General features: G+C 42.2%; 1 protein-coding gene across 1 annotated transcript in view; it reads left to right on the top strand.

Moving 5' to 3' along the window:
- Positions 1–2,611, top strand: part of LOC132835254 (hormonally up-regulated neu tumor-associated kinase homolog) — a 41,892-nt gene extending 39,281 nt beyond the window's left edge. Inside the window, exons 10-11 of the mRNA XM_060854644.1 lie at positions 168–243; positions 2,353–2,611. Of these exons, the coding sequence (XP_060710627.1) occupies positions 168–243; positions 2,353–2,611 (335 nt within the window). The remainder of the gene's footprint in view (positions 1–167; positions 244–2,352) is intronic.
- Positions 2,612–16,355: the final 13,744 nt, after the last annotated feature.

The following is a 16,355-nucleotide window of genomic DNA, read 5'->3' as shown; positions in this document are numbered from 1 at the left end:
AGTAAAAGCTATTCATACTGACTGTAGTATGTATTTACTGCTATTCTACTATTTACATGTCTTGACTGTATATCTTTATTAATTTTATAATAAATAGAGAAAGAAAATTACTAAGCCCTAATATTCCTTTTCTGATCCTGTCAGTAATTTTTAAGCTTTTTTTGTAGCTCAGGAACCACATTCTCAATTTGACATCCTGATGGTATTCCTTGTTCGGATTCATAAATTGAAAGAACAATTAAGGTGGGTCGATACAATTTAGGACTTTTCAGTCATCTTTGTTTCACATGTCAATCATAGCACTCAAAACCAATGAGTAACAGTTACTATGGAAATAATTAATAAGGACAGGGAATATTAATGAATACGCCAAAGCCTATCTAGATCTAAAGCTAAAACAGAAGTTGCTGGAAAAACTCAATACTGGGGAAAAGAAAGCAGAGTTAACATTTTGGGTCCAGTCACCCTTCCTCAGAACTGACAGTTACTTGGAAATGTTATATATGCTGAAGACAGGGAGGATTGGATTGTGTAAAGGAGAAATGACAGATGAAGCCAAAGCCCAGAGGGAGAGAAAGACATTCAGGCAGACAATGGATTGGATGATGGTAAGCCAGGGAAGGAGAAAAGCTGATAATGGGGACCACATGTAGCTGTACTGAAAGCTGTCCATGTCAGGACAGGGCCTGGGATTGGGTAGTGGTGAGTAACCAAAATGGAAGAAGGTGTTCACATCCTAAAATTAATGAACTCAATATTGTGTCCTGAAGGCTGCATGGTCTCCAGGTGAACTGCAGTGAACCTTCAATAGAAACATTGGCCAGGGAAGACAGTGGTGTGCTGAAATGGTGGACAGCTGGAAGCTGACGGTTATTTTTGCAAATAGAACTTGTCTAGATCTATTTGGCTTTATTTCCACCAGCATCAGAGTAGAGATCTGTCATTCAAATCTAAATAATCAGGACACTAACATAGTTATATATAGTTAACAGCCTTTGTCGATCATATTATAGACAATACATACATTATTGAAAAAAGTACATATAAACCACTTTTACACGTGGAAGATATGTTTAGGGCAACGAGGACAGAGGAGCTAAAAAAGGCAGGTCTTGCATGTCCTATTTTCTTCATAGAAAGGGGATGGGCTGCTGGGGGTGTTCATTGACGGGGGACCATGTTTTGAAGGACAGATCCTCCGAGAATACTGGAAAGGATGGAAGAAGAAGTTGTTTTTTGTGGTGACATCATGCTTGGGATAGCAGAAACCAAAAAAGATGATCCATTAAATACAGACCCTGGTGGGGCTGAAGATGAGGACAAGATGAGTATGATTTTGAGAAAGAAAGGAAGAATGCGAGCAGCTGACTACCTTGTCTACCAAGGTTAATGATGCTGGGTGGACAGCGGGAATTATTAATTGAAATCACTGCTATGGAAGTTTGCATTGTCACTACAGATGTGAAGGAGACAAGAAAAATGATTTGAAACCTCAGAGTTTAAGGAATTGTAGTCAAGGTAGCACTGAGAGTCAATGGGTTAGTACAAATGTGTTTTACACTGTGGGGGAATCAACTACAGATTGGGTGATCACTTTATGGAACACCTTGCATTTAGACTGCAGGCATGACTGCAAGCTTTTGGGTGGGTATCATTCTAACTCTTCACCTTGCTGCTGTGCTGACTTCTGCCTTCAGCCTACCACAATGTTCTAGTAAGCTCACCTGGAGGTTGAGGAACAGCATCTGATCTTGCAACGAGGCATTTTACAGACTGAATGTTAAGTTTTACTGTTGCAACTGTAAATTCTACTTTTTATTTGTCTGTTTTTGTTTCCTATCATTGAGCAGATTTGATTTCTGCTTTATTCCCTTGTTTTTGTTTTCAAATTCATTTTCATTCACACCTCTTTTAAACTCATTGGCCTAAATCTCACTAGAAATCAACTAAGTGCTATTTACATCAAGCTTCATGGAATGTTTGCCTCCATGAGGTCCAGCATGTTTTCTGACATGATTGCTGTACATATGCCTTACTAACTAGGCATTCTGGATCAGTGGTGCTGGAAGAGCTAACTGGGCACCACATTCCTATGGCACCCACTAATCTGATGCTAGCCCTATTCACCCACTAGCCGTACATGGAAGTGCTCAGCATTTTCATGATAAGAGTCAAGATTAGAGTTGTGCTGGAAAAGCACAGCAGGTCAGACAGGATCCGAGGAGCAGGAAAACCGATGGTTAGGGCAAAAGCCCTTCGTCAGATTTCGGGCAAAAGCCTTTTACCCAGCATGTGAATGTATTCTTAATATGCCACAACTTTGTGATGCACTTGCTCTTTTACCTGCTGCAGGTACAGTGACATTAGCATGGTCTTCACAGTCAAGAGGATAGTGACACTAGATATTGGCTCTTTCACTTCTGAGGAAGCACCATTAATGCTGCTTCTTGCACCTTCCAACAACTCAGATACTGACACCTCGGTGGGTGTTATAGCGACTTTAGAGTTGGGAGATCCTGCTGATGGGTTCACCACTCCCATGACTCTGCAGATAGCCAAAGACGAGGAGATCAGGCACTTGCTCGAGCCCAGGCAGGAGAGGATACCGTGATGTCCACAATCCATGACCTAATTGGCACCCATAAGCAGATACAGGAGCAGCCGGCAGCTTTGTCAAGGGCACAGGGTATACTAGCACAAAAGTTGCAGGACCACAGCAATGCAGTTGGGACCCTGCTGCCTCAGACATGTGAGTATATCTCTCTCTCCATGGACAGGTTAGCGGCTGTCATGCACAGCCAGGTTCAGTGGTCTCAGAGTCTGCTGAGTATACACATAGACCTGCACTCCATCATTCTAGCCATTGGTGTCCATCACCAACAGCAAGGCAACAGGCATATGATTGATCTTGACCTCAGGCCTGGCACCTCTTCCTCACAAGGAGACAGGACAGTGCCAGTGGCCATCCAAGGAGAGATGAACTGCATACAGGCTCTCAAAGTGTCGTCCCAGGACACTCCAGCTATGGACAGGCCTTCAGTATGCCCAACCTGCCACCTTCTGCCCTGGGTGAGTTCAAGTCAAGGAGAGAGGCCATTTTCAGTATGCCTGGACCCTCTAATCACAAACATCCCCAGAGTGGCCCAGCCAAACTTCAAGGCCAACCACAATCACTGAAAGGCAGGCTCCCTCTACCCCAGCTGAGGAACATGGGGTTGCACTGAGACATAGTGGGAGGGAAAGAAAGAAGACTGTCTGAGGGCAGATGGTTGGCATGAGTGACCCATCATTATAAACACATTATCACATTTACAAATATATGTTCAACACTCATCATCAGTTTTGAGCAAATGCCTGCTTAACCACAGTTAGACTGAAGGTAACAACCGAGCCATCCATAGTGCTACACAATGTTTCATAGTCCGAGATGTGAAGTAAGATATTCCTGCATAATGTGCAGCCTATGGGAACTTGAAAGGAGTTCCCTACTTTGGCAACTAGGCCCAATCTTTCCAGGTTGTTAAACATTGCTTGCCCATCAGAGTCTTTATTGGGATTGATCTGTAATGTTGCATGATATGATCAAGAGTGCTTGGGGGTGAGGATTTTGACTGTTGGTGTTTACATTTAACATTCAGCATGTAGTGTTTACAGGTTGTTTCAGCTGTGTGGCCGTGTAACATTGTTAGCCTTTAAATGGCCAAACATCACTTAAAATTGAAATCCCCCCTCCACAGAAAAAAACATTTGCTTTACTCACCCAAGGTCTGGTAGCTCCATTCTGTCATCTACAGCACAATGGGGGAAAAGAAAACAGTGGTTGCTCTTTGGACTGTGAGTCTCGGGCTCCATCTCTTACAGTTGGTAACCCCCAAATGTAAATATTTCCCTTCTTGATAGCTCCCCCTGTCAATCCCATTAGCTTTAAACTTTCTCAAGTTCCCATCCAACCTATCCATCTAAATGTTTATCTCTCAATTTTAACCTCAACTCCAGACATATGAAGTCAATGTGATAGGTGCTTGCTGGACATCTCACATGATTTTCCTAACTTACATGCCATTGTTCAGAAATTGGGATGATTGCATCTAACACTTTATTTTATTCAACCTACTATCTTCCATCACTAACCGTAGCCTCAAAACATATAATATCTCATGTCTTTAACCCTAACCTGGAGTTTGTTTTGTTCTTTTTCTATGCTCCCTAATTTCACTTGCTTAAAACTTATGATGTTTCCAACTTTTCAGCATTCTGATGAAACATCATTGTCCTGAAACATAAACCTCCATAGATTCTGCCTGAGCTGCTGAGTATTCCCAGCAATTTCTGTTTTTATGTCTAATTTTCAGCATCTGTCATATCTTAATCTTGCAAAGTTTTAAGTTTTGATCTTTTGGATGTTCATTTAGCAGCAAGTATTTGTCTAACTATTTTGGACAACTTTGAAATAAAGGCAGAAGATTCTGGTACTGACAAGAAAGCGTGAATGGACAATGACAGTTCCACATATAACTCAAAATAAAAAGAAATTGAGAAAGCATTTTGAAAAATATTGTGTGAACGCAGTGTCTTGATGTTAGAATGATGAAGTCTCTAAGGCAGATATTCATATTAAATGTAGACATGAGAACTTATAATGGGAAAAATACTACACAAATGTGTGGTGAATATTCACCTACCACCCCACCAACCTCCGTTTACAGCGTATCATCTGCCGTCATTTCCGCGACTTCCAAACGGACCCCACCACCAGGGATATATTTCCCTCCCCTCTCTTATCAGCATTCAGCAAAGACCACTCCCTTCGTGACTCCCTCGTCAGATCCACACCCCCCACCAACCCAACCTCCACTCCCGGCACCTTCCCATGCAACCGCAGGAAATGTAAAACTTGTGCCCACACCTCCTCCCTTACCTCTCTCCAAGGCCCCAAGGGATCCTTCCATATCCACCACAAATTCACCTGCACCTCCACACACATCATCTTTTGCATCCGCTGCGCCCGATGTGGCCTCCTCTATATTGTGGAGATGGGCCGCCTACTTGCGGAACGCTTCAGGGAACACCTCTAGAACGCCCGGACCAACCAACCCAACCACCCCGTGGCTCAACACTTTAACTCCCCCTCCCACTCCACCAAGGACATGCAGGTCCTTGGACTCCTCCATCGCCAGAACATAACAACACGACGGTTGGAGGAAGAGCGCCTCATCTTCCGCCTGGGATCCCTCCAACCACAAGGGATGAACTCAGATTTCTCCAGTTTCCTCATTTCCCCTCCCCCCACCTTGTCTCAGTCGATTCCCTCGAACTCAGCACCGCCCTCCTAACCTGCAATCTTCTTCCTGACCTCTCCGCCCCCACCCCACTCCGGCCTATCACCCTCACCTTGACCTCCTTCCACCTATCACATCTCCATCGCCCCTCCCCCAGTCCCTCCTCCCTACCTTTTATCTTAGCCTGCTGGACACACTTTCCTCATTCCTGATGCAGGGCTTGTGCCCGAAACGTCGAATTTCCTGTTCCTTGGATGCTGCCTGACCTGCTGCGCTTTAACCAGCAACACATTTTCAGCTCTGATCTCCAGCATCTGCAGACCTCACTTTTTACTTCTTCAATGGAATTCTAATATGTTACATGTTAAAGTATAAGCAATTTAATGTGCTGTGTATCAAAATGGTAATCAGTTATAAAAATACCCACTTATTCATCACACAGTACAGATAGGCCATTCTGCCCATTGTGTCTGAACTGCCAAAAATACACTGTTATCTATACTAGTTCCACTTTCTTTCAAGCAACCCATAGCCACAGCAAAAAGTAAATTAGTTCTCAAATATGCTCTAAAAGGTGTAATTCACAGACACAGTGAGGAAACAAATACACAGCAACATATCTAACATGGATGTCAGTGCATCGATGTCCTTGATTTTTAACAGACATTGTTCTTATTACAGAAAAATGGCCATTAAAATTAATATTTTAACAGCAAACTAAGTCTTGATGAAGCTCTATGAAAGCTATGTAAATAATTAACAGGCAACTCTGATATTGGATAGCATTTCATCCACAGACACCTGAGCCTGCTAAATTGGTGAAAAGAGATTGAACTCAATGAATGCAGACTACAGAAGCTTCATGTTACTACTGTGAGTAAAGATATCAACAAACATCAAACAATGCCTGAAAATGAAGAGCTAAATGGAATATCGATAGAATATCAATCAATGAGAAAGATGTGCTCAGGAATTGTTCAAGATTTAAAATGAAGCCAGGGAATTGGGAATAAGGAATTGGAGAAACTGACCTTATTCTGGTGTTGCTGTGGAGTCAGTTGGATTTTGTGTGCTATTTATCCAATGAGGTGATCCACTTGTGTTAAGTACAATTAAGGATGGTTCTTTTCTTGAAATCAATGTTGACAAATATTATATTAATATATCACTATTAATCAGCCAGATTTGTGAAATAAAACTAAACAATTTTTGAATTAGAGTATTCTTATGGTAGAAAAATGTTAAAAGTCAGCAAATCTCCTTTAGTTAACAAAAAAGAACTTGTTTATTGCAAAATAGGATTAAAATGTGTACTGTGTCCAATTACTCTTCTTGAAAAATAATCTAAATCTCTGGAGAGTGTTTTCTTATCAATACTTTTGTCAAGTAACTGTAAAATAGAAAAAAAGAATCATTCACCAAGTGTCCAAATGTTAATCTGCAACTGAAGTCACTTCCATGCATACTTTTACAACTTGGCTTTCTTCCTGGATCAGTCGGAGTTGGTTTAATTTTCTTTTCTTTCTAAAGGCAGAGGTGTAGATTTAGACTTCTCCTTTAAGGCCGCTCCCCTCGCATTCGTAAGGTTTTCCAGGGGTTTCCAACACACACACACCCTTGATGAGGTGGGTTTTTAAGAGAGAGGCTGTTGGCCTGGGACAGGCTCTCTCTGAACCATATGTGTTGAAAGCCAATGTACTTTACATCCACAAATAGATCATGGGACCTCTCTCCGAAAGTAAAAACTCAAAGAACTGTGAATGCCGCAAATCAGAAACAAAAACAAGTTGCTGGGAAATCTCAGCAAGTCTGGCAGCATCTTTAAAGAGAAATCAGAGAGTGGTGAATCTCAGCGGGCTATTGAGGCTGCTTAATAATTATATTCAAGAATGAGATAAATTTTTAACCAGGAAGGGAATCTAAGGTTATGGAGAAAAAGAAGGAAAGTGGACTTGAGGATTATCAGAGAAGCCATGATCTCATTGAATTGCAGATCAGGCTTGATGGGCTGAATGGCCTACTCTTAGCTGCTTGACTGGACTTACTGATTGTACAACACTTTCAGAGAGAGAGAGAGAAAAACAAAAGTTTCTGGAAAAGCTCAGCAGGTCTGGCAGCATCTGTGAAGAGAATTCAGAGGAAGGGTCACCGGACCTGAAGCATTAACTCTGATTTCTCTTTATAGGAGAATGAAGAGTTGAAGGGGAATTGTGTTAGTAAGAACATTGTATGGGAGAAACCAATAGGGCTGCAATTTGATAGGTCCCTGTAACTTGATATTCTACCTGCCACAATGTTGAAAGAGGTGGCTATAGAGATAGTTGATGCATTTTCCAGAATATTATGAATTCTGGAATGATTACTATGGAATATTATGGATTCTGGAATGATTATTGCAGATTAGAAGCTAGTAACTGTCACTTCATAATCTAAGAATGGAACAAAAGATAACCCAGTCTTGTAAACTTTAGATCAGTAGTAGGGAAAGCTGGAATGATTTAAAAAGGATGCGATAAATGAATACTTGGATAGTAATGACCTGATGAGGTCTAGTCAGCATTGATTTGTGAATAGCAATTTGAGTTTGACAAATTTGTTGAGGTTTTAGATGATGTTCCTAACAAAATTGATAAAGAGGAGTTGATGGATGTAATATTTTCAAACGGCTCTTGATAAAGTCCTCAACAGGAGTTTGTTTAGAAAAATTAAAACACTGGGATAGTAGGTAGTGTACTGGCAAAGATTAAGGACTGGCTAATAGACAAAAATCCTGATATCACTTTAAGGGATTGTCCATCTGCATCTCAGTTGTGTACTGTCCCTTTAAATTTTGGACACAGCACGACAGGGTTCTAAATTTCCTGCTTATGGCTCTGCCGCACAAGAGCATTAGCTCAACAAGTGCTTACAGAGAAAACATCCACAAAACGCAGTCCAGTGGCCTGTGATTAATGCTCCCGGAGATCCATAGAACTTTCAAGGTGAGTCAACGAAAGTATATATATGTTCTGAAAACAAGAAATACTGAAAATCACAGGAGGATGAAGAGTTATCTAGACTTGAAGTGTTAACTCGCTGTCTCTCCATGAATGCTGCCTGATGAGCTGTGATTTCCAGCATATTTTTGTTTTCCATACAGATTCCAGTATCTGCAGTAATTTACTCCAGCCATGTACATGTGAAATAGGTGACTGAAAGCATGAGGGACCTGTGTGAGGGACCTGTGTGAAGTTCACTAAATCAGGGAGACTGGAGCAAATTGCATCAAATTCTATTTAAATTACATGCAAGTGGGCAGTTAAACATGTCAATGAGATTTCTGCTGCTAACGAGCAGGTTTTCCTGTTTTGTTAGCTTCCTGTCACAGACTTTAATTGTTTACGGTACTCTGCCATGGGGTAGCCTGATGCTTATCCTCCATGCCCATGCACAGACCCACGCAGATTGCCCCCTCCAGTGAGCTGTATGAAATCCAGCCTAGGTTAACATTACACATCAGGAACATTGCATCAGAACTGGAAATGATGAATAAGTCACTTAAAAGCTAAAGCTGGGGGTGTGATCAAAAAGAGCCCATCAAGACTGTAAAGGGTATTACTGGGGGAGATTTTTCAGGCTTCTCCAATGGTCGGTGTGGAGTTGGAGGGCAGACCACAAATACCTGATGATGGCCAGCGTGCCAGCTACCTCACCATTTTTACTATGAAGGGCTCAGGGCTGGCACAGCATGCCACCTCAATGAGGTGGGCAGAAAATTATGTTTGTTAAGACCTTCCAGACCACCCCTATGTTCCCCAGCCTGACATGGGGCAATATAACTGCCCACAGGCAGGCACCTAGTGGCAGGCTACCAGGTCCAATAGTCCAAGTTAGTCCACACCAAAAGCATTTCCAAGTGCCCGCCCTGTCAAGGGAATCCTTACCCTGCTCCCTCATTGCCCCCCACTACACTGATGGCCTGACCGCAGTACTCAGTTTTGTTTACGTCAGCTTTTATAAAGTTTGCTACTTCCATGTTGAAGCCTTTTTAGTTAGTGACACATTCAGTCTGCTGTTCTTCTCAAGCTCAAAGACCTCCAGTTTCCCAATCCCACCCAACCTCATATTTAGACAGGAAGCATGTCTCCGGCTGATTAGGAGTTTCTTGGTGACTCTTCAGAAATCCTAAATTTCCCCCAAGGCTGTAGCCAAGACATAGAAACTGTCCCAATCCCTGTTTGCTGCTCTGCAAGGAGATTCCAAACAGAAACATTTTCACTTTTGAAAAGACGCCAGTCAATATAAAAAAGTTACCAAGCAATCAAAACTTTTTCACTCAAAAACTGATCAATGTTTGATTCCTGCTACTAGGGAAAGCAATTGACCTGAATAAAATAGATGTATATGAGCGCAAAATACCTAAGCACACATAAACATATAAAAGAGAAGAGAGAAGCTAAAGTGATTGTTGGTCCCTTAGAGGATGAGATTGATTAGATTAGATTCCCTACTGTGTGGAAACAGGCCCTTCGGCCCAAGAAGTCCATACCAACCCACCCAGATCCAACTTCCTCTGACTAATGCACCTAACACTATGGCCAATCCACCTGACCTGCACAACTTTTGGATTGTGTGAAGAAACCGGAGCACCCGGAGAAAGCCCACACAGACACATGGAGAACATGCAAACTCCACACAGACAGCCACCCAAGACTGAAATCGAACCCAGGTGCCTAGCGCTGTGAGGCTGCAGTGCTAACCACTGAGCCACCATGCCACCCATAATGGAAATTTTAATGGGAAACAGGGAAATGACATTGATTTTGAACAACGCTTTGTATCTGTCTCAAAGATAGTAGATACAAACAGCATCCTAAGAGTAGTACAAAATTAAGTGGCAAACCAAGCGAACAAATGTAAAATAGTTGCTTTCATTAGAGAAAAAAATGCTAGGAAAATTAATGTGACCGAAGACTGACAAGTCCCCTACAACTGATGACTTGCAAACATATGTCTTAAAAGAAATGGCTACAAAGATTGTAATCATCCAGAATTCTAGAAATAGATAGTAAAACTGCAAACTTAACACCACTTTTCAAGAAAGGAAGGAGATAGAAAGCAGGAAACTACAGACCAATTGTCTCATCATTGGGAAAATACTGCATTCTACTATTAAGCAAATAGTAGCAGTACATTCAGAAAATAGATATAAAATTTAGCAGAATTAACATAATTTAAAGAAAGGGAAATCATATTTGCAAATTTATTAGAGTTTTGTTGATATAGGAAGCAGGGCGATAGAGGGAAATGAGCAGATGAAGTATATTCAGATCTGCAAAAGATATTCAATATCATAAACAGTTACTGCGCAATTGCCTCATGGTGCGCAGGAACTCTGTGGGTTACTATATTAACATGGATAGAGAATTGATTAACTTAGAGGAAAAAGAAATTCAGGACTAACATTGCCAAAAGGTAACTTGTGGACTGCTGTATGGATCAGGGTTGGAGCCTAGTTATGGACAATTTTCATGCCTCAGTGCATAATGAACTTTCAGTTCAGACATAAGGTGGAATGGTTGTGATGAGAAAGTCAGGCGAATATGGTGAGAGTGAAATATCAGATTCCTGACACTGAGCAAAAGAAATGTATGATTTTCCCCTTGGGGTCCAGATAGAGTTCTGGAACATTCCAATGAGCTGTGACTACTTCATTTCCATGCATTTGCATTTCATTAACTGCTATTCTCCCATGATTCTACTCAGCACCCAATCTCCCCTCAGTCCCCAAGAAGCTAAGAGGCACCAATTTTGGACATGAAAGCTACCTGGCAACAGGAGCTTGCCACTTGCTTCTCCAGGCCTTTGTTTAACTTCACTGTCACCCCCATTTCCCCTGCATTCATCGTGGATGCGGTCCTCTTCGTTAAATGGTTAAAAATGTCGATATGTGCAATCTTCTTGGAGATCCTCTCCACTTTAAGCTGGGGTCAGTGGTGTCAATAGTAGTCATGATTTGGAGATGCCGGTGTTGGACTGGGGTGTACAAAGTTAAAAATTTTTTAACTTTGTACACCCCAGTCCAACACCGGCATCTCCAAATCATTCCATACAATAGGCATCATCAAACTACCAACTTCACAACATCATTTTGACTGCTTTCAGACACACTCACACCTGCTTTATCACTTCAGGATTTCACTTTAGATCTCATGGATGCTAATGATTTGTATGTTTCTGCCAGATCAAGTTAACCACGAGGAAATACTGACAGCTCACAAACCACAGGGGGATTTGGGAGGCTTCGGACAAGAACCAAAAAAAAAATCTGTCATCCACATTCAACAGGTGTTAGGAAAGGCAAAACAAATAATGCCCTTTATTTCAAAGGGAATTGATTACTGAAAAAAAGTACAGTGTTGCTAAAATGCACAGGTCACTTGTTAGACCACCACCTAAAATACTGTGAACAGTTTTGAGCCCATTGTCTCAAGAAAGATATGTCAGCGTTGGAGGCAGTCCAGAAAAGGTTCAATAGGCCAATCCCAGGTGTCAAATGATGTTCTTACAAGGAGCATTTGGGAAACAAAGTTTTATTTTCAACACCTGGACAATAACAAGCCCTTCCATGGATTGAAAATTGCTCAGGTTCCATAACAAGTGGGGTATTTGATTTAACTTATTACTTGTGTTAAAAACAAAAAGACTTCACCTTAATGTCCACTAGACAAAGCTGCAAAGAGCTGGCAGTGGAGGTAGGGCTGTTCACCCTCCACAAAGTAAAGCTACACTTTCCCCTCAAAATACCCCACTTACCAATTACTATTGCTTTCCCTTAGTGTGGCATCTGTTAGTTTTCATACAATTGAGCAGCTTGCTAGACCATCTCAGAGGACAGTTATCAAACACATTGGTCTGGGACTGGAGTCACGTGAAGCCAGCTTTCCTTCCCCAAAAGAATGAAAAATGACAACATTGCATTGCCATATTAACTGCCCAATGCAAAATACATACTGATAAAAAAACTTATCTTCAAACGGGACATTTTCACAAGTTTTAAAATCTGCACTGAAATGCCAGAATCAGAACATGCATCATCCAAAATATAATTGACAAAGCAGCTCCAAGACGTACTGTATTCAAGTCAGCTTGTTAATTCGTGAGCACGTCTAGGTTTGAAACTTCCTGTTCTTTAATAGTGACACACTGCTACACCGGCTAAGCTGCTGCAAGTCTTGACTTGATAGAGGTAAATGTGTGACATCCAGGTTAAATCCAGATTAGTCATTACTCCTTGAACCATATTTTGGAAAGTCAACTGTCTTGGTTCATTGAGACGCCAATCATTATAATATTATGGACATTAGGTTAGATATATTAAACAATTCCGAATAACCACAATTGTATAAATTAAGGTTATCTGTCTATCTTCCTTATTAAATGTCATCACTGATATTAAAGCCAGATTACCATCATAGTAGAAATATTATTTGCTGTGGTGAAAATGGGGAAAGATGTTGAAGTTCTAGATCTTGTGGCTGAATCTAGCATTTTTGATTTTTACGAAATTGGGTGTGTGTGTGCCTGGGTCTAGTGAGGGGAAGTGAGTGGGAGGTGTATGGTGGCCATGGTGGTGTCAGAGAACAAAGCAATTGGAGATGACACAGTTTTCAAAGGCAGCGGCACGAGGGAGTAAATAGGTACCTCTTCTCAAATTGAATGCTGAAGTCCCTACTCTCTAGAGTCCTGAATGTGGAGATTATATTGTGTTAGCGCAGGTCTATTCTCAGTGGTTTTGATTTGAATAGGCTGGCTATCCCTTTGGAGAGCTGAGCCTTCCCTGTGGATATGGTCCCAGGATAGCCTGGGAATGGTGGTCAAAGATCCACTGGAGGAGAGGAATCAGTTTTCCTTCAGGGAGGTCAAAAATTCCTCAGAAAAAGAATTAAGGTGCCCTTTGTGATTACTAACTGTGAAGACAATTGAACACACAAGGTGCAGAAACCTTTGGAAATTGTTCAAGAACTATCAAGAAATGCCAGAGCATGCTAGGCTATCAAGAATATATCAATGACCATCAAGAAGTGCCAAACTCTTAAGACCTGTTGAGAGATGCAGGAAGTGGTAGCAAACTCTTCAAAGAAGTGTTGATTTATCAAGAAATATCAACATATGAAGAACTTATGAAGAATGTCACGAACTGTCAGGATCTGTCCAGAAGTGTCAAAACCTATCTGAGGAATGTCAAGACCTGGAGGGAATTGTCAAAAACTTTCAAGACATGACTAGAAGTGTCAAGAAGCATCAAAAACTGCCAAAAGCTGTCAAAGAGATCACACTCTGTTGGAAATTGTCAAAACACCATCAACAGCTGTCAAGAAGTATCAAGATCTGTGAAAAAGTGTAAAGCCTTACCACAAACAGCCAAGAAGTGTCAAACTAGGTCAAGATGTTTTAAGGGGTGTCAAAATAGCCAAGACATGACAAATATATTATTTTTAAGAATGGAGTTGCAAATGACACTGTAATTATCACCAATTATTTTATCTGTTTAGTCCTGTGCAGGCTTTCAGAGTAGCGGGGTATGGATGTTAGGTCAGTTGCGCGTTCCTCCTGCAGAATGTGGCAGATGAGAGACATGACACATGTCTCTGCAGATCACATCTGCGGGAAGTGCACCCACCTCCAACTCCTCGGGAACTGGAGCTGGAGATGGTTGAACTACGGATCATCTGGGAGGCTAAGGGAGAAATTCAGAGGATGTATAGAGAGGTGGTCACTCCTCAGACACAGGATAAGGACAGCTGGTTTACAGTCAGAGAAGGAAAGGGGACAAAAAGATAGGGCAAGGATCCCCTGTGGCCGTTCCCCTCAGCAATAAATATACCGTTTTGGATACTGCTGGTGGGGATGGCCTAACAGGGAGAAGCCATAACTGTCAGGTCTCTGGCACTGAGCCTGGCACTGTGGCTCAGAAGGGAAGGGGGCAGAATAGAAAGGTGCTAGTGGTAGGGGACTCAATAATTAGATGGATTGGCAGGAGATTTTGTGGTCAGGAATAGAACTCCTGGAAGGTATGTTGCCTTCCTGGTGCCAGGGTCTGGGATGTCGCCAATCGGGTTTACAAGATTCTGAAAGGGGAAGCCCAGCAGCCAGAAATCGTGGTACATATTGGCACCAATGATATAGCCAGGAAAGGGTTGAGGATCTGAAAAGTGACGACTGAGAGCTAAGTTGGAAGCTGAAGAGCAGGATAAGTAGAGTAGTGATCTCGGGTTTGCTACCAGTGCCACGAGATAGTGAGGTGAGGAATAGTCAGCAAATGCAGCTTAACATGTGGCTGTGAGGCTGGTGCAGGAGGGAGGGCTTCAAATACCCAGACCATTGGGATGCCTTCTGAGGAAGGTGGGACCTGTACATGAAGGACGGATTGCACTGAGCTGGAGAGGCACAAATGTTCTGGGTGGAAGATTTGCTCGTGTGGTTTGGGAGGGTTTAAACTAGTTTGGCAAGGGGGTGGGAGTCAGAGCCACTGATCTGAGAGGGGGGCAGTTGTAGATGGGGCACTGACAGGATGTAGTGAATCTCTCGGAAAGTTTTCTCACGTGATGACACAAAGGGATCGGTTAGAATGTGTCTGCTTTAACTCAAGGAGTGTCAGGTATAAGTGTGATGAACTTAGAGCATGGATCAGTACTTGGGGCTATGATGTTGTGGCCATAATGGAGATGTGGGTTTCACAGGGGCAGGAATGGCTGTTAGATATTCCAAGGTTTAGAACATTTAAAAAGAACAGGGAGGGTGGAAAAAGAGGAGGAGGTGTAGCATTGCTAATTAGAGAATGCATCACAGCTACAGAAATGAAGGTTGTTGAGGAAGGTTTGTCTACTGAGTCAGTATGGGTGAAAGTTAGGAACAACAAGGGAACAGCAACCACATTGGGGGGTATCTACAGACCACCTAACAGCAGTAGAGAGATTGAAGAACTCATAGGCTGGCAGATTTTGGAAAAATGCAGAAGTAGCATGGTTGTTGTTATGAGTGATTTCAACTTTCCTAATAGCAACTGGAACTTCCTTAGAGCAGATGGTTTGGATGGAGCCATTTTTGTCAGGTGTGTTCTGGAGGGTTTCCTTACTCAGTATGTAGCTGAAAATGTGTTGCTGGAAAAACGCAGCAGGTCAGGCAGCATCCAAGGAACAGGAGATTCGACATTTTGGGCATAAGCCCTTCCTTACTCAGTATGTAGACAGGCCGACAAGGGGAGATTTTGGATTTGGTGCTCGGCAATGGGCCAGGACAGGTGTCAGATCTTGCAGTGGGAGCACACTTTGGTGACAGTAACCACAACTGACTCACAGTTACCATAGCCTTGGAGAGGGAAGGGAGCAGTTATGAATTTGTTCCTCTGAGACAGGTAAAAAGGGGTAAGATTACGGAATCTTGGATGACAAGAACAGAGGAACTTCTCATCAAAACTAAGAAAGCAGCTTATGTAAGGTGGAGGAAGCAAAGATCTAGCACAGCTTTAGAAGATTACAGGCTTGCTAAAAAGGTGCTCTGAAATGGACTGAGGAGAGCCAGGAGGGGGCATGAAAAAGGCTTGGCATGAAGGATTAGGGAGAACCAAAGGCATTTTACTCAAATGTGAGGAATAAGAGAATGACTGGAGAGAAGGTAGGGCCGATCAGGGATAGCGTAGGGAACTTGTGCATGGAGTCTGAGCAGATAGGGGAAGGCCTAAATTAGTTTTTTGCTTCAGTTTTCACTATGGAAAGGGACATTGTTGTGAATGAGAACTTTGAGGAGATCAGAATTGATGAAGTTGATGTGCTGGAAATTTTGGCAAATATTAAGATTGTTAAGTCCCCAGGGCCAGACCAAATTTATCCTAGGCTGCTCCACGAAGCGAGAAAGGAAGTTGCTAAGCTGCTGGCGAAGGTCTTTGCTTCTCACTCTCCACAGGAGTCATACCAGAGGATTGGAAGGAGGCGAATGTTGTTCCTCTTTTCAAGAAGGGTAATAGAGAAATCCCTGACAATTACAAACCAGTCAGTCTTCTGTCTGTGGTCAGCAAGGTTTTGGAAAGAATTCTGA

The sequence above is a fragment of the Hemiscyllium ocellatum genome, chromosome 3 (genome assembly GCF_020745735.1).
Source record: "Hemiscyllium ocellatum isolate sHemOce1 chromosome 3, sHemOce1.pat.X.cur, whole genome shotgun sequence".
Taxonomy (NCBI): Eukaryota; Metazoa; Chordata; class Chondrichthyes; order Orectolobiformes; family Hemiscylliidae; genus Hemiscyllium; species Hemiscyllium ocellatum.
The sequence above is the reverse complement of the archived record's forward strand: the minus strand, read 5'-3'. Positions and strand labels throughout refer to the sequence as shown.